At 45.1% G+C, this 26,273-nt stretch overlaps 1 protein-coding gene across 1 annotated transcript in view; it reads right to left on the reverse strand.

Moving 5' to 3' along the window:
- The window catches only part of REPS1 (RALBP1 associated Eps domain containing 1), a 294,751-nt gene extending 269,323 nt beyond the window's left edge, over nucleotides 1-25,428 (reverse strand). Inside the window, 2 exon segments of the mRNA XM_030198532.1 lie at nucleotides 5,081-5,204; nucleotides 24,648-25,428. Of these exon segments, the coding sequence (XP_030054392.1) occupies nucleotides 5,081-5,204; nucleotides 24,648-24,800 (277 nt within the window). The 5' untranslated portion in view covers nucleotides 24,801-25,428.
- Nucleotides 25,429-26,273: the final 845 nt, after the last annotated feature.

Below are 26,273 nucleotides of genomic sequence, written 5' to 3' on the forward strand. Positions count from 1 at the left end.
GTTTTTTTGTCTTGTTGATCTGTAGGATTTCGTCGTTCATCCATCTAGGTGGATACCTGACCCTATCCCACCAGCCCCCACAAGAGGACTAGAACTGAACCATCGAAACCCAGCTGAGAGACAAGGAAAAACTGCCACCCAGGCATGCCACTCAGCGGGTATAAGCTGCAGAAGCGTGATCAGAGGTGCCAAACAAAGCCCGGAATGGGCCAGGGCAAGAAAAGCAGTGCACACCTCCTTGAACTGCCCTCAAACTGTTCAAATCGCGGGTGCTGCATTGGCACCCATAGGCATAGCTGCCCTGACCTTTTAATCATCCTGCAAGACAGAGGAAAATCAAGCCTCAAGTGGATCTCTTGCATAGAGGAGGCCAGACCCCCCCTCCCCCCCCCCCCCCACACACACAAACAGTTCTCAAAGGATTCTATCCAGGCTAACTGGGGAGACCGGGAAGTTCCCAAGACAACTGGGAGATCTAAAAAGGTACTGTCTGTGCTGGGTCTAGACATGGAGTTAAACTCCAGGAAGAAGGTAAAGCACCCTCTTCCTCCAACAGATATGCCCAAATGTCGTTGCTTACAAAGGGAGAACACCCGCCAAAGTGCCGGGTCTGAAAACGCAGGTAGAATAGGTCAGACTGCACAGCAAAATGGCCACCGGCCAAACAGTCTGCCCCTTGAAAAGATGCGTCACGTGGCTTATCTGAGTGGGAAACATGGCGGCCTAGTGTTCCTAGTCTCTCCCGACAGCAGAGAGACAGTGTAGCCTTTCAAGCTCGGCCTCACTGCTGCTCTCCACTGAGTACAGCGGGCGCATCGCTCAACAGTCTCGGGAGTCTCTAAAAATAGCGCTGACAAAAACTTGCAACCCCGACAAGGAGAAGTACTTACAAGGCACACTCACCCATAGAGCCTGCCATCAGGAGTACCACAGAAGGACCTCCTGCTGCTGCAAACACCTCCAGGGACTGACACCCTCCAAGTCCTGAATGGGAAACCCGAAAGCCTCCGGCAGCCAAGTTACAGTGAATCAAAGGAGCAGAATAAAACTGCTCACTAGCTGCCTTTTTTTTTGGTTACATTTGTACCCTGCGCTTTCCCACTCATAGCAGGCTCAATGCGGCTTACATATTGTATATGGGTACTTATTTGTACCTTGGGCAATGGAGGGTTAAGTGACTTGCGCCCAGAGTCACAAGGAGCTGCCTGCGCCTGAAGTGGGAATTGAACTCAGTCCCTCAGTTCCCCAGGACCAATGTCCACCACCCTAACCACTAGGCCACTCCTAGTGGTTAGGGTGCCAATGAGGAAGGAGAAAGGAGGCAGGGTGGAGGGTGGCGGGGCGTACCCCCTAAAGGTGGCACCACCCAGCCAAGCACCCCAAGCTACACATGAACTGGGGCCCAAAACAGGAGCTAGCACCAGATGAAGACAGGAGCATTAGAGAGACCATCCATTCGCCTGCTGGAGATAGAAAATGCTGACTGGCCAAGGAGCATTCCATCCCATAAGACAGTGCAATTCAGCGTTCTCTATCTCCACTTGCCGGTAGATGGTCACAACCCACAAGTCTCTGGATTCAACTGCTGTAGACACTAAGGAACAACCCCTCTTGACCGTCTCCAGAACCCACTGATCTAAGGTGATCTGGGTCCACTCAGAGGAAGAGGACAAACCTGCACACCACCAGCTTGTTGGAGGCAGCATCCATCACCCAGTAATGGAACCACGACTAGCAACGGTCCACCACAGCTCAGCACACTGAGCGAGAAGCTAGGCGGACCAAATCATAAAAGACATCTGCCAGTAAGGCCACACCAGATTCCAGTGGGAAACTTCAAGGTACTCCAGTAGCTGCTGCAGCCAGTGCAGCATAGCATGTGCACACAGAGCCACCACAAATGGCTACTTGGATACTGGACACCCCCCACTGAGAAGGCCAAATGTTACTGCTGCTCCACCCACTTGTCACTGAGCTCCTAGAGGGCTGAGCTGCCCTAAACAGGGATAGTGGACACTTTAGTGACTGTTGTGACAAGGGTACCCACCTTTGGGTACGCCCAATACTTCTTCACCTCCTCAGGGGCTAAGGAATAAAGGCAATCAAGAGTCCAGGCCCTCTTGTGTGCCCCATCCAGGAACTCGCATTCCACCAGCATCATGTGGGTGACAGCCTTATGAAAGTGGAAATGCTTCTGGGGCCCCACCAGGCCCTCCAAGAGCAAGTGCCCCTCAGAGGTGTCCACAGCTGGAGCTTTGAGCATACCAAGAGTCTTTGTAACCTCATCAATTAAACCAGAGAGCTCCTCTCAGCAGACCACATGGAAGTGCTCCTCCTCCTCTCATGGGGGAAAGTCCTCCCTTGCAGCACTTGGCCCCAACAAGGGGGCCCAGCCAGGGAAATCCAGGCCACTAGGGGCCAGTCTCTTCCTGCAGGGTTGTATGACCATTTGGGTCAGACCTGAAGCTGAAAACCCCAAAGGCCCCCACAGGAGCTCCCCTCCTCTGCAAGCAGAGGTGTGTGGACAAGGAAAGCCCCCCCCCCCCCCACCTCACCCCTTCCCAGCAGCAGGAACAAACTGAGGGAAAGTGGTCACGGATACTGATGGTTCAGAGCAGGGAGAAAAGGAAAAGGCTTCCGTGCCCCCCCCCCCCCCCCCCGCCCGCCCATTTCCAAAGTCGAAATGGCCCATTGCAAAAGGGGCAGAGTAACATAGTAACATAGTACGTGACGGCAGAAAAAGACCTGTACGGTCCATCTAGTCTGCCCAACAAGATAAACTCATATGCGCTACTTTATATGTATACCTGACCTTGATTTGTATCTACCATTTTCAGGGCACAGACCGTAGAAGTCTGCCCAGTACTAGTCCAGCCTCCCAACCACCGGTGCTGCCACCCAATCTCCACTAAGCTTCTGAGATTAGTGGTTGAACAATCCAACGCTTGGTAAATTCTGCTTCACAATGATAGGAAGAGCCGACATTGAAGGATCAAAAAGCGATGTCGCTATGAACATTTGGACGCCATAAGCCAGTTATCCCTCTGGTAACTTTTCTGACACCTCCTGTTTAAAATCCAAAAAGTCAGAAGGATCGTGAGGCCCCGCTTCACGGTCTGTATTCATACTGAAAATCAAGATCAAGCGAACTTTTGCCCTTGTGCTCCACGGGAGGTTTCTGTCCTCCCTGAGCTCGCCTTAGGACACCTGCGTTATGGTTTGACAGGTGTACTGCCCCAGTCAAACCCGGCAAATGTGCTAATCTGCCGGCTCTTGCAAACACTGCAAAGCATGCCCATTGCCGCTGGCGGCTGCGGCACGGCAATGCCAACACAGCCCATTCAAAGTGAATAGGCTGTGTCGGCATTATCATACAGCAGCAACTAGCACGGGTTAGCAAACGGGGGGGGGGGGGGGGGGGGGGGGGGGGGTAAGGAAGGTAAAATTTGACCACATATTTACAGGAGAATTGTAGTCAAAATAAAGCCCCCAACTGCAAAACACATGGTCTCAAAGAAAGTTTTCCTTCTATTTTCGGTGGCCTTACACAACCTGTTAAAACAAGGAATCTTTTTGAAAAAAATATATTTTAAGAAATTCCCCTGCCTGAATCCAACCAAACACGCTGTTTCAAGTGCAATCTTAGGAAGACTACAACAGTTCTATACAATTCAATGTGTAAACAATTCATGTGGTGACCCTTTTTCATTGAGGGTGGGGGGGGGGGGGAGGTGGGGAAGGGGGCTAGTAATCTTAGAAATCATTGGAAAGGGCTTTGCCTTGGATTTTAAGAATAAACTTCTTGAACATGTTATCTTTCACATCTATCCATCTATCAGTCAAACTTTATTGATATACCACTCATCAAGTGAATATCTAAGTGGTGTACAATCAATTAATAGCACGCGGGAGGCGGGAGGAAGAGGAGGCCTATGTTACAATTCAACAGCTATAAGTAAAATAAAAGCATCATATTGAAACGAAACAAAATTACAGTAGACTAAATTATAAATTTAAGATACAGTAAGGTGGCAGAAATGGCATGACAGAATTGAAAACAAAGTGCAAGACAGCGGGAGGGTACCAATGTGTCCAGCGGGGACTAACCAAAGCAAACAGAGAAAAAGGGTAACAGGACTAGCAAAAACCTAGGAAAATCAAAGGACAAACAAACACTAAGCTGGGGAAAACACTTGAGTAAAGTAGCAAGTCTTCAGGGATTTCTTGCATTTCTGAAAGGAAGATCTCAATCAGACATCAGGAGGAAGATTATTCCACAAAGTGAAAACAACAACACTAAAATAAGTAACATAGTAACATAATACGTGACGGCAGAAAAAGACCTGTACGGTCCATCTTGTCTGCCCAACAAGATAAACTCATATGCGCTACTTTATATGTATACCTGACTTTGATTTGTGTCTATCATTTTCAGGGCACAGACCGTAGAAGTTTGCCCAGTACTAGTACGAGAACTATCAAGCTGAACAACCAAATGAGAAGGAATGAGCAGGAGATTGTGCTGATAGGAACAAAGTGCAACAGGGTTGTCAGATTTGGCCCATTTTCAAACTCAGCGTGTCTTTTTACTGATTTTTTTTCCCTCGTGCCAATTTTCATCCTATTTCATTAAATTTTCAGAGTGATTTCACCCCCAGACAGACAAAACAGACAATCTCAACCCCTTTTGTATAATTCTTTCAAATTTCCATTGGATTGAAAAGAACAAAAAGCAATACAATAAAAATAACAAGTTTGTAGCTTAACATGTTCTAGTTCTAACTAAAATTAGTCTGGACTGGAGCAGTAGCCTAATGATATCAGACAAGTCAGGGTTGGGTGATTTGCCCAAGACTACTGCTCCTTGCAATCTTGTGCAAGTCACCTAACCCTCCTCCATTGCCTCAGGTACAAACTCAGACTGTAAGCCCTCTGAGGACAGGGAGATAACCACTGAACCTGGATTTAATATAACTTGAGCCACTACTGAAAAAGATATGAACTAAATCTAAAATATTACCCACATGATGACAAAAATTCCATTTTTAGTTCAAAAATATTTATGTCATTCCTGAATTACCTGTATTTAAACTATCCATTCTTAAAGGACGACCAGCCTGAGCCACAGCTACAAGTTTCAAAGCAATGTAAAACTGGCTTCTTCCAAAATAGCCAAGCCTTGTTGCACCACAGAGTTCCATAACCTGCAAAACAATATACCACATGAGTTAAAATGCATTATTCTATATGTAAATAACGTAACATCTGGTTTATATCCCACTTACACCTTGCACATAATTTAGGATCAAAACGTGACCTGTAACAAGTACTCTAAGACATCAATCACTCAGAGATGTGAAACGGTACAAATACAGAAGCCTGAAGGTTGACTTTAGATGGACCACTAATATAACTAGGGCTCTGACATGCAAGTCAGGCCAGTTTAGGTGCAAGTGAAGAATATGCAGCTAATTAAGCTGTAATTGAGAAAACTGTTTAACCACAAGCCCAAACTTATTTGAGCAAAACAAAATAAGAAGTTGGGGAGGACTTCCAGAGGCAAGGGTGGTCAAATTCTCAGCCTTATTAACAACCAGTTCCGAGTGTTTTAAGCAGGGAAGTAGTCTAGGCCTCTTGTAGACGAAGGATATATAAAGACCTATTACAGGCCACTGTTTGCCCACAACTATCTTAAGGATTCTACTATGCACCTGGTAAAAGGGGCCAGCATTCAAATTGTTGACAACTAACTAAAGCTGAAGTCCAACATGACAAAGCTGAAAATGTGAGCATCTGTATTACCACTGTCCAATGAAATTTGTTAAGTTGGATAGCTTACAGGTCCTAAAGCTCTTAATTCTATAGGCTGAAGTTACTGCTACTAAAAAAAAAAAAAAAAAAAAAAAGTTACCATCCTGATCACGTACTTAGCTCAAAGGAAGCTACAGGGCTAAAGGGACTTTCATCAGCTGTGTTAAATCCACACCAAACACTTATCACACAGTGTTAGCACTACACTTGAAAGTTCCACTTGAATCTTCCAACTAATGGCTATTAAATTGGTCTTTTCTATACCATGATAGTATGGGCCAATCGCAAGAAAATATACCCCCACAGAGTTGGTCTTAAATCCAGACACTAACAGATGTCTGTTGGGGCAGTTTTCATACAAGTCAGAAGAAAGGATCTAGGGCAGTGACATTTATTGCAAAGCCCGCACTGGCCTTAAGCGTGACACTCTTCTCTCAATAACTTCCCTCACCTTGTCCAGAAACTTCTACCAGTAGTGTCTGAAGAACTGCCACTCTGTAGAACAAAGGAGAGAGATACCAGCCTGAAGGAAACTTTCAGGCTGTCTTGAAAGGATGAGGCTCATATTAGCCAATCATCAACATAAAAAGTTTCGATTTCACCCCTCTCCAAAAGGAATGCAACCACCACGATCATGACCTTGGAAAAAGTTCAGGGAACTGCAGAGAAGCATAAACAAATAATGCTCCCTTAGCATTGAAAAGCAGAGAAATTTTCTGTGAGCAGACCAAATGGGAATATAGAAATATGATTCTTTGATATCCAGGAAAGTGAAGAACTCCCCTGGTTGAACTGAAGCTATCAATGAGCATAAGGTCTCCATTCTGAAGTGCTGAGTCTCAAAAAAAAAAAAATCAACAAGGCTCTAAAGGTTCAAGACAGGTTGAAAGAATCCTCCTTTTTTGGGGGGAACTATGAAGTAAATGAATACCCTTCCTGAACCATGCTCCATTATGCCATGGGGTTGGTGAGCCCTTGGGCCACAGTCAGGTTTGCGCTGCCCACCCAACCCAGAGGTCAGGCAGGCCCCAACTGGTAGCAGGCAAGTCACACCCCTGCTAGGGTAAACTGAAATTGGAGGCTGAAGACAGGGCTGCAACTGACTGCTAGACAACCCACTGCAAAATGGACCAAGCCCCTAATAAGGGCCCCAGCTCCTGACATCATCTGAGGGTGCCTCCAAATCCTCCAGCCGCTGATCCAATAAAAGGACCTAGAAGCACTGGTGATGGCCAGAAGGGAACAGCATGCTGTAGCAGCAGTAAGCCTCAGGATGCCGTGGAGGACAACATCCAGACAAGCAGTGAGCTGTGGGTAGAGGGGTAGAGGATGGTACGGCCATGGCTGTGAGAGCACCCTCTCCCATTCAGGGCAGGTTTGGGTCTATGAGGAAACATACAGTGGAATCTTCTGAAGAGGAGTGGTGCAAACCCTTCCATGCAATCAGGTACTGAAGTTTACTGCGCTGTCTCCTGGAGTCAAGAATATCTTGGACATCATACTCCCAGTCTGGGTCCACAGACACAGTAGAGGGTACAGGTGGCTTCTTTCTTCTCCCATTTAAAGCCAATAGCTTGAAGAGGGATACGTGGAACGAATTATGGACCCGCAGAGTAGGAGGGAGCTTCAGCTGGTAAGCTATGGATCCTACTGAGTGAATAACGTGATATGGCCCAAAGAACCAGGGAGCAAACTTGGCAGAAGGGGTCTTAAGGCAAAGGTTCCAAGTAGATAACCAGACTAAGTCTCCAGGTCGAAAATGAGGAGCAGGACCATCTCTTCATATCCTCTTGTTTTTTGTATTTCACTGTAGCTAGAAGTACCAGTTAGAATCTTTTCCCATAGCTTGCCGAGAGTTGCAGCCTCAATGGCAGGTATAGTGGCAGTCAGATGCAAAGGCAAAAAGTATCTGAGGATGCTGGTCCGAACACTATCTGAAAAGAACTCGCTTACATGGTTGTAGTTAAATTCAGCCCAAGGTAGTAGATATGACAAGTCATTTTGCTGGGCTGACACATAGCTATGTAAGAAGGTCTTTAAAATTTGATTAACTCGCTCAGTCTGACCATTGGATTGAGGATGGTAAGCAGAAGAAAAGTTTAAGACAATTTGTAAGGTCTTGCATAGATTTTTTCCAAAACCTTAACATAAACTGACTCCCTGATAGGAGACAATGGATTCTGGTAAGCCATGCAAGCAAAACACTTCTTTACAGAAGTGTCGAACTAAGGCGGGTGCAGATAGTAGACCAGGTAGTGGACCAAAATAGCCATCTTGGAGAAAAATCGATGATCACCCAAATGGTGGTAAATCCTTCAGACTCTGGAAGGTCTGTCACGAAGTCCATAGCTATGTGGGTCCATGGAGTATTCTACACCAGAAGAGGTTGTAGTAGTCCCCATGATCATGAATAAGGTGTCTTGTAACTAGCGCAAACCAAATCACGTACATCCTTTATCATCTGGGGCCACCAATATGTTCATGATACGAGTTATAACATACTGCAAACTCTGGGGTATCCAGCAAACTTAAAATCATGCCCACATCTCAGTTTGGGGTCCTGGAGTAGTTTCGGTACTACCATCTTGCCAGGAGGTACCGGCAGGTATGCAGCAGCCAGAATTTTGGCTGGATCCAGGATAGTCCACCAAGTTGTAGGTTGCCCTAAGTTCCAGTTTGGTGAAGATACAGGCTCCCTGAAGATGGTCAAACAGCTTGGAGATCAGAGGAAGCGGATATTTGTTCTCAACAGTGACGGCATTCAATCCTCAATAATAAATGCAGGGACATAAGGTGCCATCTTTCTTCCCCACAAGGAAGCAGCCAGCTCCAGCTGGAGAAGTAGATGGGCAGATGAAGCCCCTCTGTAAATTATCCACTAGGTAATCTGACATGGCCTGGGTCTCGAGAATAGAAAGCAGGTAAACCCTTCCCTGGGGTGGCAACTTACCCAGCAGAAGATCGATGGGACAGTCATACTATGAGTGTTTCCGCTTGCTTTTTGGAGAATACGTCAGCACAGGCCCAAAGGAGACCATCCGGGGTACTTATGTCTGGAGAGATTAGGGCTACGGTGGGCACTACACTGTCCAAACAGCACTGATGGCAGGTGCTGCCCCAGGCAGTTATTTCACTGGTCTGCCAGTCTGTGGGGCGTATACAGATAACATTCTTTTGGGGTGTTATTAGGAACATGACTAGATTACAGAACGTGACTCTGCCATGTTCTGATATTGACAGTGTAGTGTCACTGTCTGGAAGAAAACTGTTCCCTTTATCTACAGGCCCAAGTTCATAACAGAACTAACTCCACACCAAAGGGTATTGTAAAAATAGATTATTTACAATAGCAGAACAAAATGAAAATGCAGGAGTCATGAAAGTAAACACACATAGATCCCTAAGGTAGGCTCCTAATTCAGCCAGTTACTCTAAACCCACGGCACTTACAAAACAACCATATATGGCAACTATACAACCTAAATGGCCAGACATCCAGCAGGTGGCAGATCGTTCCTCAGACAGGTCAATCAGATGAAGAACAGGAGCTCAACTTCAGATGGAATGCAAAATAGCAGCCTTTTTGCCTCAGATATGAGCATCTTTCATACAGAAATCACAAGCTGCATCTGGGTTAGTGACATGTATTCTGGCCTTGTTGTTGATGCCAAATAACTGTTTTGGGGTTTTTTGTTACATTTGTACCCCGCACTTTCCCACTCATGGCAGGCTCAATGCGGCTTACATGGGGCAATGGAGGGTTAAGTGACTTGCCCAGAGTCACAAGGAGCTGCCTGTGCCTGAAGTGGGAATTGAACTCAGTTCCTCAGTTCCCCAGGACCAAAGCCCACCACCCTAACCACTGGGCCACTCCTGTGTATCCCAAATGTGACTCGAGAAGCCACAATATTGTTTTGCTGGTACCACATTGAAAGGGTCACCTTGACAATGAGCCAGGGTTTCATAAACAATGTGTAGTGTTTTTCCAGCCACAGCGCCTCTCTGGCTGCAAAGGAAATTCCAATAGTCATTCGCTGGTCTGGCCATGACATCAGTGCTGACAACATTTTTATTCTGGTACACTGGCACCCTTGGCAGCATTCTCTTATCTGTATGCAAGGACGAGGCTTATCAGACAACACTCCTCTGCATGAAATATAAGATCAGCTAGAGTATGTATTTTAAAGTCAAGTTGGAAATGCTGAATAGTGTCATGTATTATAATCCCATACACATTTGTTATATAGGAAAATACAGTGCTGTATATGGTGCTTTATGCAGGGGCCCCATATTACCTATCTTATATTTAGTAATTATTTGTATTCATATTACACATACACATCTGTTTTGCTACAAAGTGACATTTCGTCCGTAAACTTACAAGGCACTGATACTGCAAGCCTTTGACTTGCAGAAACAAAGACATTTAATTTCCACGGATATTCACTGATACTGTTTAAGTCACTTAACCTTACTTCAAACAATGTTATCTCTTGCAAGTTAATGCATTTCAACTCACTATATAAGTTCTACATTTTCATGCTTATATACCTATTACTATTCATTTATTACCTTATAGGCATGAATATAGATTGTCATCATTAATTCCCTTTATTGTGCGTAAACAAGCACTATCGGTTATTTTTTGCTAGTGTTTCAAGCTGCTCAGCTCCTTTTAGAGCTGATAACTTTGTTATTCTAGTACACTGGCACCCTTGGCATCGTTCTCTTATCTGTATGCAAGGCATATCAGACAACATTCCTCTGCATGAAATATGAGATCAGCTACAGTCTGTATTTTAAAGTCGGGTTGGAAATGCTGACTAGTGCCATGCATTATAATCTCATATACCTTTGTTATATAGGAACACACAGTGCTATATATAATGCTTTATCCAGGGGTCCTTTACCCCCACAAGTCTATTACTGGGTTATGCTTCTGTAGCCAAAGTAAACCCAGAACAATAGGATTTATGGATGTCTGGAGCATGTGGACGACGATGGCCTTCCTATGGAGGGCTCCAATCCTCAGGCGTAAGGGTACAGTTTTAGTTTTTAAGATGCCCCTATATATTTCCATACACCAAGGAGACTGGAATGGCATTGGCTAAGTCCTAGGTGGGAATTTTAAAATTGCAATAATTCCACCAGTATATGCTCCTGTATCTTATATAATGTGTGTGTATATATATATCATCTTAAACAACCGTTTCAATTTAGTTAACAATCTTTATTCAATAATACTGTCAAAAAAATCACAAAATTATACGCTTTACATAAAAACACCTTACACAAACACTCTCTCATACATCCATCATAATCACATATTCATAAAATCTAAGCGTTAATTATCAAAAAAATCTAAACAATTATCAAAAAGCTTTTTTACACAACAATTCCAAAGCCTATGTGGTTGTAATTCCGAGGGATAAAGTTCAACCTCAAGCATCAATCTTCTATTTGTTGACCCATGCAGTTCGATATAGTTCTTGTAATCAAGAAGTCTGTTATTTCAATGGGTTATTCCCAAACAATATATTCTCCAATTAGCGTCTATACCAACTCCTTTCTTTCAGATGTTCATGGGGAAACAGTCTCAACAACTTTGTAACTCCAATTTTCCTTCGTGCCATCCACCACCCCGGAGATGGAAGGAGGAGGCAAAGGGCTCTCCAGTCCGAGAGACTCACATCCGTGACCACCACCATCCACTGCGGAGGCGTCAAGGCATCCCTTCCACAGGGAGGAATTGCGAAACCACCAGGCGTACCGAGAACAGCCACAGAAGACACTCCTGGAACACAGGACACCACCCATCGAGAAGAAAGAGCTGTAGAAGTCTATGAGCACCGCCCACATCACTACCTCCAAAGTGTCCACCACAGAGCCGAAGACATGAATGGATAGCCAGGACCAAGGACTCAGCGCCCTGAGCAGACTGTGCACCCAAGTCTGAACCTAGATCCTCCAGTCCTCAATCAAGAAAAATATTGTACCAGAGCTGTCTGGAATGGGACGAGGTGGCTCATCTGAAGGGTGACCACCCAGCTCAAGGATTCCAAGAAGACCCGGGAAGATAAACTCTCAGATCTCGTCTAGAGCGAGGTGCACTCTGATGATGTCCTTGCAGACAATGCTGCAAAACTCCCAAACCTAGGAAAAGGTGAATGGAGCCATAGCCATGCCGACAGGCAAAGCCTAGAACTAAACATGAGGGCTCAGAATGGCCAAACAGAGATACCACAGATGAGGGGGCCAAAGAGGAAAGAAAAGAAACGCTTCCTAAGGGAGAAGTGCAGGGAAAATTTAAGTGCAGACTAAGCTGAAGTAGCTCTGAATATAGCTAGCTGTCCAATATAAAGAAAAAATGCAAAAGTGCAATAAAACCCTTAGAGACACTGCAACAAACAGCTAGCTAGAAGTGCCACAGATACAGTGGAAGCTGGAGCTGGAATGCAATAGTTTGATCAGTGTCAGAGAGCAAAACTAGAAGAGCGGAGCTGCTGTGGGAAACCACCACAGCTAACCTTTGGCACTGTAGCCTAGAGTAAACTGTCCCAGCTATGGAAAGAATTGCTTGTCAAGGCAAGCAATATGCGAGAGGGAAGTAAAATATGCCCCATAGAAAAGGATCCGAGGGCCACAGCTTCTAATATGATGCACAAATCAGCCTTAAACCTGTGACCTTCAGGCTGGAAGCCAACTATCTTCCAGAAAAATAAAACTATTTTGCTGAAACTACTGCACCTGGAGATAAAGCCCCCATGGCAGCACAGGGGTTCCATGGTTACCATGGAGACCAGAGCACTAGCCCCAGAAAACAACAATATGTAACATTTCCCACAGAAACCTGGAGCCACAGGCACTAAGCCTAGAAACTCCCTGTAAAGATGCAGAAAAAAAGAAAACCTACAGCACCTGGTATTTCCAGGCAGTCTCCCATCTAAGAAGAAACCTACCAAGCCCAACCCTGCTGAGCTTCCAAGATCAGAGATCAGGCACACTCAGGGTGGCGAGTGCTCACAGGCAATACTTGTACTGCCAGGATAAAAAGAGTTCTACAAAGGAAGCGAGGAAAGCTTTCAACCTGTTTAAGCAATTGCCCTCAGAGAAAAATATTGAGGGGACAAAAAAGTCTGTAAATAAAAATACTAAATAGGCCCAACACACAAGGAGCCCTGCTCTGATGCTGTTCACAGTTTCCCACACCAGGAACAGCCTTTAGGCAATGCAGGAACTATAAGAAAATCTTAATTCACCACAGACAGTGAGGTCTATTGCCCTCAAACCACCCACTTAGGCAAGCATGGCTTTCCAGCTCAGGTGATTCTTGCTGCCTCTGTGCAGAAAGGGACTGTCCTGAAAAGACTCCCTTCGAACAGAGGAAGACAGGGGAGCAATGGGCCCTACTGCTGAGCTGGAAAGTAAACATCCCCTCTTTGGGGCAGGGTCGATCAGTGGAGACTAAGACAGGGAACAAGCAAGAAATCTCCAAAGGCTGGACTAAAAAGGCACAGTTCCCCTACCAGACTTCTGCAACAGATAAGCATATGGAGCAATGGAGCAGCAGAATTAACTTGGGGGGGGGGGGGGGGGGGAGGTCTGAAGTCCCCTGCCCCAGAGAAGCCTCCAGAGCGGCTGACGTGCATCTCGAAAAAAAACAAGGCGCACCGCAGAAGGACCATCAGATTCCTTCTGGAAAACTTTGCCATCTAGAATCCATCTGCCCGAGCACGAAGGTAGTGAGTGGGAACCAGAGAGAGGTCCCAATGACTCCACCTCTAACACGGCACCCAGCTGTCTCTCCTAGAACACTGGATCTACCGCAGAGGGTAGCAAAGCCACTATTGTACCCAAAGAAACCCTCAAAAGGAGCGGGCTAGAGACAAATGCTGAGGGGCAAAAGGCATATCAACCAGTGGACAAAGAGAAAAAGGAGTACAAAATCAGGGCACAAAACAATTCCCCTGAATCAGGAGAGGTCGGTACAAAGCCTGAAGGGGTCCCCAAAGCAGACACAAAGCCGCCAATGCAGCCAACAGCTAGAAAGCAGGAGCTGCATCTGGATGCACCAAAAGAAAATGGTGCATGCATTCAACACCTCATAGCTGGAATCCCGCTTGGGAGAAAGAAGTCCCTGGTGCCTGCCTGTGCCTCTGTGCACTCAGCAACACCCATCCCCGCTGCACCAACACTTGCTCACAACAGGAGCCTCTTATGGTGGCCTCCATCGCCAACACCGCATGTCCCCCAATGGCAGAAAAAAATGCACTTACCGGAGACGCACAGCCAGACTTCTCAGGCTACAGGCCAAACAACAGCCCAAACTCTGGGAAAAAAAGGGACCATGAGGTGAGGCAGGGACCCAGGCCACCAGATATGCCCCTACAGTTGGCACAGAGCCCAAACACCCCATAAGCTCAACTGGCCAAAAGACCCAGGAGCAGGCCCAAGAGACGACTCTGGGAGCTACAGAGACACCGTCTACCACCTGCTTTTGATAGTGATATAATGAAGTGAAGGAGGAGCTCACCGTCTGGTATCACTGCCTTCAGCTTTGTAATCTCTATCTCCACCTGCTGGTAGATGGACATAACCCACCAGTTCCTGGATTCATCTGCTGCACACGCTAAGGAAAGTTGGAAAGTTTTTGGTTTCACTTGGAAGGAGGAAGGAGCAACAATCCAGCATAAAGTACTGACAGAAAAGATCAGTATATGCCAAGACTACAATCCTAGAACTGAAGGAGGAAATAGGCCTCACAGAAGTATATTATACATATGCATAAGGAATGAATGAAGATACACCTGTAAGTACAGGAATGGAACCATCAGAATATACAAAGCAGGATACAAAACTCTTGAATTACTTAATCCACTCTTAAAAACTATTCAAAATACTTTATTAAACACTTCTTATACCACTTGCAAAATATATGCATCTGTATAAAACGCAATAGTCTCCTCACTGCACACAACCTTCATTCATACCACACTCACTCAAACATCTCTCTTCAGAGCTCCGGATCAGGATATTCCTATTCAGTCAATTATATGTTCGATATCTATTCAAATTTACACTGTATTATTATAAGACTAGTAAAAAAAGGCCCGTTTCTGCAGCCAATGAAACGGGCGCTAGCAAGGCTTTCCTGTGGCCCCCCCTCACCCGTTGTCGATGTGGGTGAATTGCTCCGCCTCCGCCCTCAAAGTCATAACGTTTGACGCGAGGGCGGTGAATTGTTCCGCCTCCGCCCTTAACATCATAACGTTTGACGCGAGGGTGGGGCCCAGAGACTGTGATTTTCGAGGCTTCAGAGCTTCGAACATACGAGCCTTGGCTTCAGTGACGTCAGCAGCCAATAGAACGTTGAGGGCGAGTTTTATATATATAGATATTGAACTTTTATGCTCTAAATTCAATTCAATTAACCATTGCGCCGCAATATAAGTTCTTGCAACTCGTAACTCGACAAGTTGCCATGCCAAAATGCTCCATCAATTAAAGCTTGCAGAACGGCTCTCTTCCTCAATTTCGCTGTTATTTTGAGCACAACATCCTCATACAAACAAGTTGTCAGCACCCAACACAAATTTGTGTTTCACACATCGCGTCTTCATGAGCACTGACTACAAAACAAGAGAAAATACCGATTTAAAACACACTCGCTACTCTATTCTAATAATCAAATTTGACACATACGCGGTCATACCTGTGAATAAACCTTAACAGTTTGTTGGCTTTGCTCAGATGAAACTCCAACCGGATGCCGGGGAAATGTCATCTCACTTCAAAGAGAACGCCAAGCCTGCGCAAATCATACAAGACCTTTGACCTAGGGGCAGAGCCATGTCACTTATATACCAGCCCATTCTACCTCCTTATTGAGCTCGTTAGGAGTCACTGTTTTCCATTCAAATATGATACGTTGTTCCACGTCTGTCATCTTTTGCAGAACATTGCCCCCCATACTCAGATCAAACATAACCAAAACAACAAATCTGACATCAGTCATGTCTAGCGCCAATCCAGTGTGCAACTAGGGGGGTCTCAAATTTAAGAATTTAATGTTGCTCAAATGCTGAGCAAGACGTTGTTTATTTATTTTCACCGTTCGGCCCACATACGTTAACCCACATGGGCAAGTGATGGCATACACTACAAACAAAGAAACAAAATCAGTCTTAGAAGTTAAGTAGAATCTACGACCAGTATTTTGATTAGGAATGTTAATTGCCAACTCACAATACCTACAACCACTGCACTAATGATGACCTGTCTCACCTTCACCTCTTGACATTCTCTTCAACTTCAATTTTTCTCTCAAATTTTGACCCCTGCGGTAAGAAAACCGTGGCAGTTGCTAAACCTCTGAATGAATACCTAAAAGTGCCCAATGCTTATTAATAATGTGTCTCACTGCATCAGTACTTGGTACATAAGGAAACATATAAGTCAGTCAGGAGTCCTCTATTTTGGCACCTTTAAGAAACAGCCAGTGCCACTGAGCATTATACGCGCTCTTAAATGTCTAAACCGGCACTTCAACTCCTTAGCTTGTGTCACAAAATCTTCTTTTTGAGAACAGTTCCTGCGTATCCACAAGAATAGTTCCACAAGGATCTTGTTTTTTAAGGAGTTAGGGTGATGAGGATGTTATAATGCCTTTGTATTGCTCCATGGTACAACCGCACCTCGAATATTGTGTTCAATTCTGGTCGCCGCATCTCAAAAAAGATATAGTGGAATTAGAAAAGGTGCAGAGAAGGGCGACGAAAATGATAAAGGGGATGAGACGACTTCCCTATGAGGAAAGGCTAAAGCGGCTAGGGCTCTTCAGCTTGGAGAAAACATGGCTGAGGGGAGATATGATAGAGATCTATAAAATAATGAGGAGTTGAACGGGTACTACTACTACTTAGCATTTCTATAGCGCTACTAGGGTTACGCAGCGCTGTACAAGTAAATTTAAAACGAATCTGAGAAAATTTTTCTTCACTCAACATGTAATTAAACTCTGGAATTCATTGCCAGAGAATGTGATAAAGGCGGTTAGCTTAGCGGAGTTTAAAAAAAGGTTTGGACGGCTTCCTAAAGGAAAAGTCCATAGACCGTTATGTTCAATCATTTTTATTAACATGACTTCACTGGTACAACACAAGGTCAATGAAACAATACAAGTCCATGAAAGCAATGTTACACAGTAACATAGTAGATGACGGCAGAAAAAGACCTACACGGTCCATCCAGTCTGCCCAACAAGATAACTCATATGTGCTACTTTTTGTGTATACCCTACTTTGATTTGTACCTGTGCTCTTCAGGGCACAGACCGTATAAGTCTGACCAGCACTATCCCCGCCTCCCAACCACCAGCTCCGCCTCCCAACCACCAGCTCTGGCACAGACCGTACAAGTCTGCCCAGCACTATCCCCGCCTCCCGATCTTGACTAAGCTTCTGAGGATCCATTCCTTCGGCACAGGATTCCTTTATGCTTATTGGATTGGCCACTGTTGGAAACAGGATGCTGAGCTCGATGGACCTTTGGTCTTTCCCATTATGGCATGTTTGAATTCCGTTACCATTTTCATTTCCACCACCTCCCGCGGGAGGGCATTCCAAGCATCCACTACTCTCTCCGTGAAAAAATACTTCCTGACATTTTTCTTGAGTCTGGCCCCCCCCTTCAATCTCATTTCATGTCCTCTCGTTCTACCATCTTCCCATCTCCGGAAAAGGTTCGTTTGCGGATTAATACCTTTCAAATATTTGAACGTCTGTATCCTATCACCCCTGTTTCTCCTTTCCTCCAGAGTATACATGTTTAGTTCAGCAAGTCTCTCCTCATACGTCTTGTAACGCAAATCCAATGTTTCAATGTTGATTTGAAACAGTTACAACAATATACAAACATCCCCTCCCCCCCACAACTTCCCCAGCCTCAACCCTCCCCAACTCCCCATGAACAGACCCTACCCTACCTTCCCCCTCCCCCCTCGTGAGCTGCTCAAATGTTCAGAATGTGACTTGTCCCCCTAGAGGGCAAGGTCAACCACAAAGGCTCCCATTGAGCACAGAATCTCCCGCCCGCTGCACTATCCAGGGAGTGAACACTACATCTGTCAAGTTTCATTTGCTGTAACAACTGTGCTCTCCAAAGTGCCAGTGGGGGACTCAAGTCCGACAACCAATATCTCAAAATAGTAGAGATCCCATATAGAATCACCAGCTGCACAAATCTTTTAAACCCCTTGGGCGGAGTGCATAGACCGTTATTAAATGGACAGGGAAAATCCACTATTTCTGGGATAAGCAGTATAAAATGTTTTGTACATTTTTGGGATCTTGCCGGGTATTGTGACCTGGATTGGCCACTGTTGGAAACAGGATGCTGGGCTCGATGGACCTTTGGTCTTTCCCAGTATAGCAATACTTTTTTTTTTTTTGTTACATTTGTACCCCGTGCTTTCCCACTCATGGCAGGCTCAATGTGGCTTACATGGGGCAATGGAGGGTTAAGTGACTTGCCCAGAGTCACAAGGAGCTGCCTGTGCCTGAAGTGGGAATCAAACTCAGTTCCTCAGGACCGTCACTCCTCCACTTATGTACTTATGACTAGAATAGTGCAGGATAGTGTTCCTATCCATGGGTTTCCGATACACTTTAATTTGAAATTTGCCCTCATGATATAAGATAGTCACATCCAAAAAATTAATCTGATTTCCTCCTATATTTATTTATTGCATTTGTATCCCACATTTTCTCACCTGTCACAATTATTCAAATACTAGTGGAACCAAGCCCGTTTCGTCAACATTGAAACGGGCCCTAGGAAGGCTCTCGTGTAAGCATTTTTTTCTCTCTCCCCCTGCCCTCCCCTCCATGTCCAGCGATTCTTATCTCCTCTCCCATCCCATGACCTCCATGTCCTGCAATTCTCCTCTTCCATGCCCTCCCATCCGTGTCGCACGATTATCTCCTCTCCTCCCATCCATGTCCATCGATTCTCCTCTGCCCTGCCCTCCCCTCGATGTCCCGCGATTCTCTCCTCCCCTCCATGTCCAGCGATTTCTATTTAAACATTCTCTGGCTGGCTGGCTTCCATTCCATCGTAACATCCTGATGTCAGCTCACCTCCAATGTTCCCTTCCCTCTCACTGTTCCGCCCTCCTCTGACATCATTACGTCGTTACATGAGGGCGGGACAATGAGAGGGAAGGGAACGCTGGAGGCTTGCTGATGTCAGGAGATGTTATGAACCCAGACAGCCAGAGAACATTGGAAGTACAAATTATTATAAAGGATTGTAAAAATTCTTCAAAAAATGAAACATCACCATCCCATATAAGCAGGACATCATCAATATCTCTTTTCCATTGACGAACATTAGGAACAAACTTACTAGAGTAAACATATTTACTCTCAAACATAGCCATATAAAGGCAAGCCACCATGGCAACTCCATTAGTTTGTAAATAATAGGTATGTTCAAATGCAAAATAATTTTTGGTAATGACCATCTGGGCCATCTGAATTAGCAATTCAACTAAATGAATACTCCATACTATACAGTTGGTTAGCAATCATCTCAAGAGCATTCCCCTGAGGTACATTTGTTTATAGGGCTGACACATCCAGGGTTACAAGCAATACATTATGCCTAACCTCAATTTTAGTGTATTCTAACATTTGCAGTAAATGAGTAGAATCTCTCACATAAGACTTATTTTAGGAATTTCTGTATTCAAATTAAAATCTAAGAATTGAGATAGGGGTTCCATTAATGAACTCCTACTATAGACAGCAGATTACAGATAAGATGGTTTACAGTGAAAATAGAAAAAAAAAACTGGTATAACTGACATTTGCAAATTCTGTAAGTAAAAGCTGGAAAGTTACTCATCTTGTAGCTGGCTGCAAAGTGCTGATGGCAGAAAACGTTTATACAGAAAAGCACAACAAGGTGACGTCTCATTCATTGGAAACTCTCTAAACCAGCGTTTTTCAAACAGTGTACCGTGGAGAGTCTGGGAACTCCCTCCAGATGGTGCGATCTTCCTCCTCCAACCCCTCAGGTCTCTCTCCTCTTCGCTGCAATTTTTCAAACTTTGGGGCTGACGGCAGTTATTAGAATCTTCCCCTGGCCAGCCCCGGGGTCCTTCCTTCTGACGTGACTTGCTTTTGCTGTGCAGGAGGGACATGGCAAAGGGAAAGCCTCAGGACTGCCAGGGGAAGGCCTGTTCTAATAGCAGCCAGCAACGCAAAGTTTGAACAATCAGAGTGAAAGGAAGAGGGAAGACAGGCTGCACATAAAGGGAACGGAAGAGGAGAGGCAAGATAGATTTGAGGTGGCAAAGAAATTGAAGAAAGCTGAACATAAAAGATCAGTACTAGACAGCCATACGGCAGGAGGTGAACAAAGAAATTGCAAAGGAAAAGGAGGCCCTGGAAACGAGTTAAGATCACAGTCAAAGAAAAGCAGAACCAAAGATTGGGAACAAAATGATTGGAATAATAAAGTCACCAGGCTACAAAGGTACAAAAAATTATTTTGAGTTTAGCAATTGAATTATGTTGGTGTTGAGAATTTACATTGGTCGGCTTTATTTTGCACTGTACAGGACACACATTTCTTTCTATTTCTCTGGTGTTGCACAACATGCACAGTCCTGTATCTCTGCTTTCAGTTTTTGTTTGCATGTTTTTTGCGGTTCCCTATTTTGTATTGGGGAGAGTCATGTTCTGCATTTGCAACTGAGAAAAAGGATTCTGCTGGCATGTGGTGTGTGTAGGAAACTTTAATAGTCCATCTTGTTCCAGTTTCCCAGTAGCATGTATATTGGTGCTCTAATATATTTCAGTAGCATAATTAAATGAAATAACTACTTCTGAAGGTTACAGGTATGGGTGGAGATGGAATGGATCGTAGCAGGGACAAGCGGGTATGCGTTAGATTCCAGTGGTGCCTTGACAATATTTGCACCTTGTAAATGTACCATGAGATGAAAAAGGTTGAAAATCACTGCTCTAAACAATATCACTGTACCAGAAAAGCATTGAGATCACGACCCTAAGATAATTCTGGAAAATGAAGAGGTTATAATCACCTGGGACATCCCCATACCAACACATAAAAAACTGGATGCAAGAAAACCAGACAGTGATAAAAGAGAAAAAAAACACCAGAACAGTATTAAACATAGAAGTATCAGTCCCAAGGGATTACTCTGTAAATCGTGTAAAGCAAGAAAAGATCCTCAACTACAAGAAATGCAGTCCGAGACCAAGAAAATATGGAAGAAAGATAAAGAAATATTTCCCATCATTCTGAGTGTGACAGGCTTAATCAAATTTCTAAAAATACGGGGCTAGGATGCCTATACATGTTACATCTTACCAACTCCAGAGGGCAGGCTCTCTTTGATACAATGCAAGTTTTATGGCTAGCATCAGCAGTAAATTTGAGAGACTTAGATCATAAGCCACATGCCGTGGCTTAGAAATTAGGTTCATTCTTGCCACAGTAGTCGCAAAACTAACCCATTTGGAGAAATTGCCCAGCAATGGATGAAGTGTCCATATGAAATGTTTGAAAATGACTAGAATATACTGACAGATACATAAGATGTTAAAGGGGCCAGGAGGAGAATTTGGGTGGAGACAGTCCATGAACACTAGGTTGAGGGGATTTATGACTATGAATGCAATGTTTTATGAGAACTGTGAAAAGTTGTAATCTTTAGAAAACTGAATAAAGATTGAAAGCTGAACAGCACATGACATACATACACTGTGACTGAAAAAAGGATCTACATTTCTATTTTGGTTCAATAAAAAAAAAATAATAAATCAACATACCGTATCTATGCAGCATCGTGTGTACACAACTGAAAATAATCCTTTTTTCCCCCCAAATTAGGCAGCTCCTGTCCAATTCTGATCCAAAATCAAATTAGTAGGAATCACAAATTACTTCTCATCAGACCGAGCTAGTAAATTTTACTCATATCATCACAAGCATCATTGGTTTAAACCCATCAGGCTGCATTCTATATAAAGTGATTTTTGACTTCTAACATCACTATCCAAAACTTGCAAGAAACTGCCGAGGAGAGGTTTAAAAAATTCAAAGGCAATAACTTACTAAAATGCTTAACACAAGCATCACGACTCCAAACAGGTTAATTTTGTACACACCATGAGAGGAATCCACCTTACCCCTCCCTATACCAAGGTATGTTGGAGATTCTCAGTCTTCTTAGCTTACTGGCTACTGCTTACTCACTGCTCAGTACAAAACATATACAACTTTCTTTTACACTAAAGTACAATGTGCTAGGCAGTAGCATGAAAAAGAATACCCAACTGTAGCTTACTGATGTGGATCACACTGAAAAACTGTTCTACATCAACTACTCACACGCATCCACTTCCCAGCCCTAAACAGGGCACAATAAATAACAGGGATGATCATCATTTAAAACATATCATTTGTGGTTAAAAGTGGGCACTATGCGTACAGTTCCAAAGAGGGTACACTATTTGCATAGGCACCAATGGACAAAAGCCCCTGTAACAAAATAGATGCTTTTAAATTCCCAGTACAAGTTAATAAGTTTGAAATAGCAAGTGATGCTCAAAGGAAATCTCAGGCAAGTGAGCTGTTTGCAATTACAGCAAGCAGCTCAGTAGGGAAAGCGCCAGCGCATGTGTATAACAGCCACCTGCTAAGCAGCGCAAGCTAAGTGTCAATGCTATATGCACGTGCATGCCTAGAACAGCATGTACTATGGACACGCCTCTACAGCACTCCACATGGCTTTCAGATACGCATATAAGCAATAAAGCACCCGGGCCATGAACGTTTCTTTTTCTGGGGTTCCACGTCAACTTTCACACCCCAGGGGGGTTTATTGCTTAAATGTGCATGTATGAAAGCCATATGTAACTTTTTTTTCCAAAACTACGGGTGCCATGGGCACGCCTCCACAACGTGCTTTTTTTGTTGTAAGACCACTTCTTCACAATGCTGTAATGTGCAGGACACATACACAAGTGCAAATACCATTTAAATATGGCAGCAGAGTGCTCTATCAAGAAGCTCCTGACCTTCCCAAAAATTTCCTCATTAAAAGGTAGGCGGCTCCTTTTTGTGCATTGCTTGGAAATGGCTGTGCATTGCTCAAAATGCACATTTAAATAATAATCAGCTTTTTGTAATACATTTGTAATGACCTGTTCCTTGCCAAATCCAAAGGTCACTACTCCATCCTTATCCTCCTCGACCTATCCGCCGCTTTTGACACTGTCAATCATAATTTACTCCTAGCCGCACTATCCTCATTTGGATTCCAGGACTCTGTCCTCTCCTGTTTCTCCTCTTATCTCTCCCACCGTAACTTCAGCGTACATTCTCATGGATCTTCCTCTACCCCCATCCCGCTCTCTGTTGGTGTTCCTCAGGGATCTGTCCTTGAACCCCTTCTTTTCTCAATCTACACCTCTTCCCTGGGCTCGCTGATCTCATCTCATGGTTTCCAATATCATCTTTATGCTGACGACACCCAACTTTCTCTCTCCACACCTGACATCACTGCGGAAACCCAGGCCAAAGTATCGGCCTGCTTATCCGACAATGCTGCCTGGATGTCCAACCGCCACCTAAAACTGAACATGGCCAAGACCGAACTCATTGTCTTTCCACCCGAACCCACTTCTCCTCTCCCTCCACTCTCTATTTCAGTCAATAACACCCTCATCCTCCCCGTCTCATCTGCCCGCAACCTCAGAGTCATCTTCAACTTCTCCCTCTCTGCGCATATCCAGCAGACAGCCAAGACCTGTCGCTTCTTTCTCTATAACATCAGCAGAATTCGCCCTTTCCTCTCTGAGCACACCACCCGAACTCTCATCCATTCTCTCATTACCTCTCGCCTTGACTACTGCAACCTACTCCTCACTGGCCTCCCACTTAACCATCTATCCCCCCTTCAATCCGTTCAGAACTCTGCTGCGCGTCTTATCTTCCGCCTAGACCAATTGCTCATATCACCCCTCTCCTCAAGTCACTTCACTGGCTTCCGATCAGGTACCGCATACAATTCAAGCTTCTCCTATTAACCTACAAATGCACTCAATCTGCAGCCCCTCATTACCTCTCTACCCTCATCTCCCCTTACACTCCTACCCGTAACCTCCGCTCACAGGACAAATCCCTCCTCTCAGTACCCTTCTCCACCACCGCCAACTCCAGCCTCCGCACTTTCTGCCTCACCTCACCCTATGCTTGGAATAAACTCCCTGAGCCCATACGCCAAGCCCCCTCCCTGCCCATCTTCAAATCCTTGCTCAAAGCCCACCTAGACTGCCCCAATTTGATTGACTGCACTTTTTTGTCCTTTAGATTGTAAGCTCCTTCGAGCAGGGGCTGTCCTCTGTGTTAAATTGTACAGCGCTGCGTAATCCTGGTAGCCCTTTATAAAATGTTAAGCAGTAGTAGATTTTCACTGACTATTACTGTGAACGGTAAAAAAAAAAAACACACAGGACCACTTTGCGCATTACTCACAGAATAACGCGCACACTAAACTGGATCGAACCAGTCAAAAATCAGACCTTCCTAGCACAGTAAGCTTTGTGCATCAGGGCCATAGTCCGCACTTTTTCCCAAGGGGGGTGTGCACTGCGGACTACTTCCTTGATGTAGCACGTCACAGCACCAAGTTCTGGGACACCATGATTCTGGGAAAAGTTCAGTCAATAAGCACCCAGCGTTTTTTTTATTTTTTTTGCCACCTTGTTTTCTAAATCAAAGAAAATCATCTCCTCAGTTACCTGCAGGGACACCTCGCTGGGGAGCTGTGCGGCCCGGAATAGCTCCAGCACCCTACCGTTAGACGCCACTTTCTTGGTGTTGTCCGTGTCACAGTAGGCAAAGAGATCCGAGTAATACTTCTGCTCCGCCTCGCTCAGCGTTAAACCCTCCATCCTTTACCAGTCAGGCACCGCATCCAAGGGCCAGCAGCAGCGGAGCCCAGTCGAAAAGCGGGTCGGCACACAGCACCACCGCCAGCAGCGGGCCGTGAAAGCCGAGGTGGGAGAGGGCAAGAGAGTCGCGGTCGTTGGTCAAGGGTCGCGAGCGCACAAACTTGGTGGGGTGGGGAAAAAAAAAAAACTTCTCGCCGCCCCCCCCCCCCTTTTTTTTCTGTTAAGCAGCGCAAGGCAAAGCGAGCAATGTAGAAGAGTTGGGGGCGCGCGTGCGCGCGCGCGACGGCCAGCAACTCCAGCTCGCGCTCTTGTAGCCTGAGCGGCGCGAGAGACTTGCTGCGCTCTCAACGTTCTCGTGTGCACCGTCAGCAGTCGCGGCAGGGCGGGGAAGAGAGAAGCGCGCACGGGGCCCAAACCTAGGTGGTCTGGTGGTGTTGGGTTTTTTTTTTTTTTTTAAAGGGTTGCCATCAACCTGACTTTTGTTGGGTGCATAAAGTTTAAAAGGAAACGAAAAGAGGCAGTTTCAGACAGTCTCTCCCGTCTTTCTGTTCCTCCGACTACAAACTACTGTTCTAGCTTCTGTAACTGTTCCACCTCCTTTCTAGAGCCGTCGCCATTTACAGCGTACGGTATGGATGATGCTAACGCAAAGCTAAAAAGCCCCGGACGTTGTGCTGGTGCTGATAACCCTTTCTATGCCAGAGCTGAAAGCGCGAGTGGGGTAGCGCCAGCAGCGGCACCTAGCGGCTGCGCCGTAAACAACCACTACTAAAATCAGCCTGACAGCGGAGTAGTGGAAGTAGTTCGTTGCTGCACTTTGGTGTGGGGGACTTGATATTTTTTTTTTTTTTTACCTCAGCAGCATATGCTGCTTTGTAGTGTATGCGTTTGTTTTGCTACTTGCCTTTGTCTCTTCCGCACGTCTCTCGCCCACCACCATCAATCACCTTTTTTAAGGGATACCGATTTTCGAAAGCAGCTCTTTAATCATTTTCTATGCTAACTGTAGAAGATGACGTAACTTGTCAGAAATGCCAATTGGAATTTAAAGCCATTGAAAAGAATGATATAAGATCTATTACCGCCCGTTTTTTATGTGATTTTTTTTTTATTCATCAGAAGCACTACTGTACACATAAGCGCCAACATGAAAACAAGCAGCTTGCTCAATATTGCGAGTCTCAGCACCAACTGGCTCCTGCAGAGCTGGACTATATAGCTGTTCAGAGCTGCAGACCGCTGCTGTCACGTACATAATGACATGTGGAGATTCGAAATTTCATGTCATTGCCTTCGTCATTCACTTCTCCCCAGTCCCCACCTCACCTCACCTCAATAGGTGATGCAATGCAGTTTGAATCTCGCAATGGATCGACCTTCGGAGATGTTGGGAAATGGAGGCTGGAGCCTCAAAGAAGCACCCGGCTCATAGCAAAAGCAGCAGTAGCAGATGTAGGAAGAAGAAAGCTGGGT

This window comes from Microcaecilia unicolor, chromosome 3, assembly GCF_901765095.1.
Source record: "Microcaecilia unicolor chromosome 3, aMicUni1.1, whole genome shotgun sequence".
NCBI lineage: Eukaryota > Metazoa > Chordata > Amphibia > Gymnophiona > Siphonopidae > Microcaecilia > Microcaecilia unicolor.